General features: G+C 43.7%; 1 protein-coding gene across 1 annotated transcript in view; it reads left to right on the plus strand.

Moving 5' to 3' along the window:
- LOC107081991 (aspartate aminotransferase, cytoplasmic-like) overlaps positions 1–1974 on the plus strand; it is a 16900-nt gene that overhangs the window by 10508 nt on the left and 4418 nt on the right. Inside the window, exons 5-8 of the mRNA XM_015370395.1 lie at positions 204–308; positions 396–546; positions 640–805; positions 900–1042. Coding sequence (XP_015225881.1) covers positions 204–308; positions 396–546; positions 640–805; positions 900–1042 — 565 coding nt within the window. The remainder of the gene's footprint in view (positions 1–203; positions 309–395; positions 547–639; positions 806–899; positions 1043–1974) is intronic.

A 1974-nucleotide genomic window follows, 5' to 3' on the forward strand; every position in this document is an offset into this window, starting at 1 on the left:
ACAGCTAAGTGTTGTCTGCGTAGTTATAGCAACTAATGTTGTTTATTAAGATCAGAGTTAAAGGGGAATGTTGATATTGAATAAAGTTATTGTGTAACTTGATCTTTGAACTAGAACTTTCAAATTCAAAACTAACTGCAGCTACTCAGTGGAAATCAGTCAAAGGAATCACAGATTTGACCAAAATCAATTGATCTCAACAGAAAGCTCCAGAACACTCCATCTTCATCCTTCACGCTTGTGCACACAACCCAACCGGCACAGACCCCACCCAGGAGGAGTGGAAGACCATTGCGGAGATCATGAAGGTGAGCTGCCATGATGCTGATTCAGATGAAGACTGTTTTATTAGTTTGTATATTGAAGACTGGGTCTGTTTGTTCTTGTTTTTCCAGAGGAGGAAGTTGTTTCCGTTCTTTGACTCGGCTTACCAGGGTTTTGCATCTGGCAACCTGGAGAAGGACGCCTGGGCGATCCGCTTCTTCGTCTCAGAGGGCTTCGAGCTCCTCATCGCTCAGTCCTTCTCCAAAAACTTTGGCCTCTATAGTGAGTAGACTTCAAGCTCTCTCGCTGTGTGCGATGGACCCAAGGTTTAGAGAACTCATATTTTAACCAGTTCTCCTTTGCGGCTTTCTGTAGATGAGAGGGTTGGTAACCTGACGGTGGTTTCTAAGGACAACGAGACCCTGACCCGGGTTCTGTCCCAGATGGAGAAGATTGTGAGGACCACCTGGTCCAATCCTCCGTCTCAGGGTGCCCGAATCGTCAGCAAGACCCTCAACTGTCCTGAGCTGTTTGCAGAATGGTTCGTTCATAACTGGACCTGTAGCTGTTCTCCATCAGGTCACAATATTAGGTCATTTTCATTCATTTGTCCCCCCCCTCCCCCACCCACTCAGGAAGGGCAATGTGAAGACCATGGCAGACCGGGTCCTGCTGATGAGGGATCAGCTGAAGAGCAAGCTGCTGGCTCTGGGCACTCCAGGAACCTGGGACCACATCACCCAGCAGATCGGGATGTTCAGTTTCACCGGCCTGAACCGTGAGTCCCATTCTGATCCCAAGAGGCTGCATTGCTAAACACGCTTTATTCATCCAAACAAGAAGGGGGGAAAAGCACTTCCTTGCCTGCTTCATGTTCCTACTTGTCTTGTTAGAGGCTTTTTTGTTCTAAGCTGTGATGTTTTTCCTGTTGTGAAGCCTGCCTCCGGGTCCACATTAGAGAACAAGCAGCCAAAAACACATTTATATGGAGCTTTCCTTAAAGTCGTAGAGAAGCAGCTGTTCCAACCGCTGCATTTCCAAATTCTCCTGAGTGGTGCCCGACTTTACACGAATGATAAAGTGAATGTAATTGGTCGTTTAGCAAGGGGGCGGGATTGTTGTGGCGGTAAAGTTCTGCATTAATGAACTGTGGAACGGCAAGCTTTCAAGGACATTCAAAAAACTGACACATGGATCTACATGCTTGAGCTAATAAAATAATATCAAAAAATTGCAATATCGGTTCAAAATAATCACAATTTTGATTTTTGGCTAAATTATTATTCTCCCTCACTTAGTAGTTTCTTTACTCTGTGGCATCTTGCTAACCAGTTAGCAACATAGTGCTAGAAGCTTCCCAATTGGAAATTACATTGGGATTTGCCAAAGTTTCTTGTTTGTACATCAAACAGTTGGGGAGAAGCAGTCATGTGCAAATTCCTGTAACTGGCATAATAATTCGTACCGATGTAATTCTTGCACCGTTTAATTCATGACGGATAGTGTAAAGTTTTAATCCCAATTTAATAAAAAAACATAAAAGATATAAGCTGAGCTAAATCAGAATACAGGGTTCCCCCGGGTCCTTAAAAAGTCTTAAAAGGCATTGAATTCTTCAAAATAAAACTAAGGCCTTAATTGGTATTAAAATGTCTTAAATGTCGAATCCAGAGGACCATTTCTGCCGGTTTTCCCTAAAAATCTGAGGAT

The sequence above is a fragment of the Cyprinodon variegatus genome, unplaced genomic scaffold (assembly GCF_000732505.1).
Source record: "Cyprinodon variegatus isolate N-32 unplaced genomic scaffold, C_variegatus-1.0 Scaffold45, whole genome shotgun sequence".
Lineage (NCBI taxonomy): Eukaryota > Metazoa > Chordata > Actinopteri > Cyprinodontiformes > Cyprinodontidae > Cyprinodon > Cyprinodon variegatus.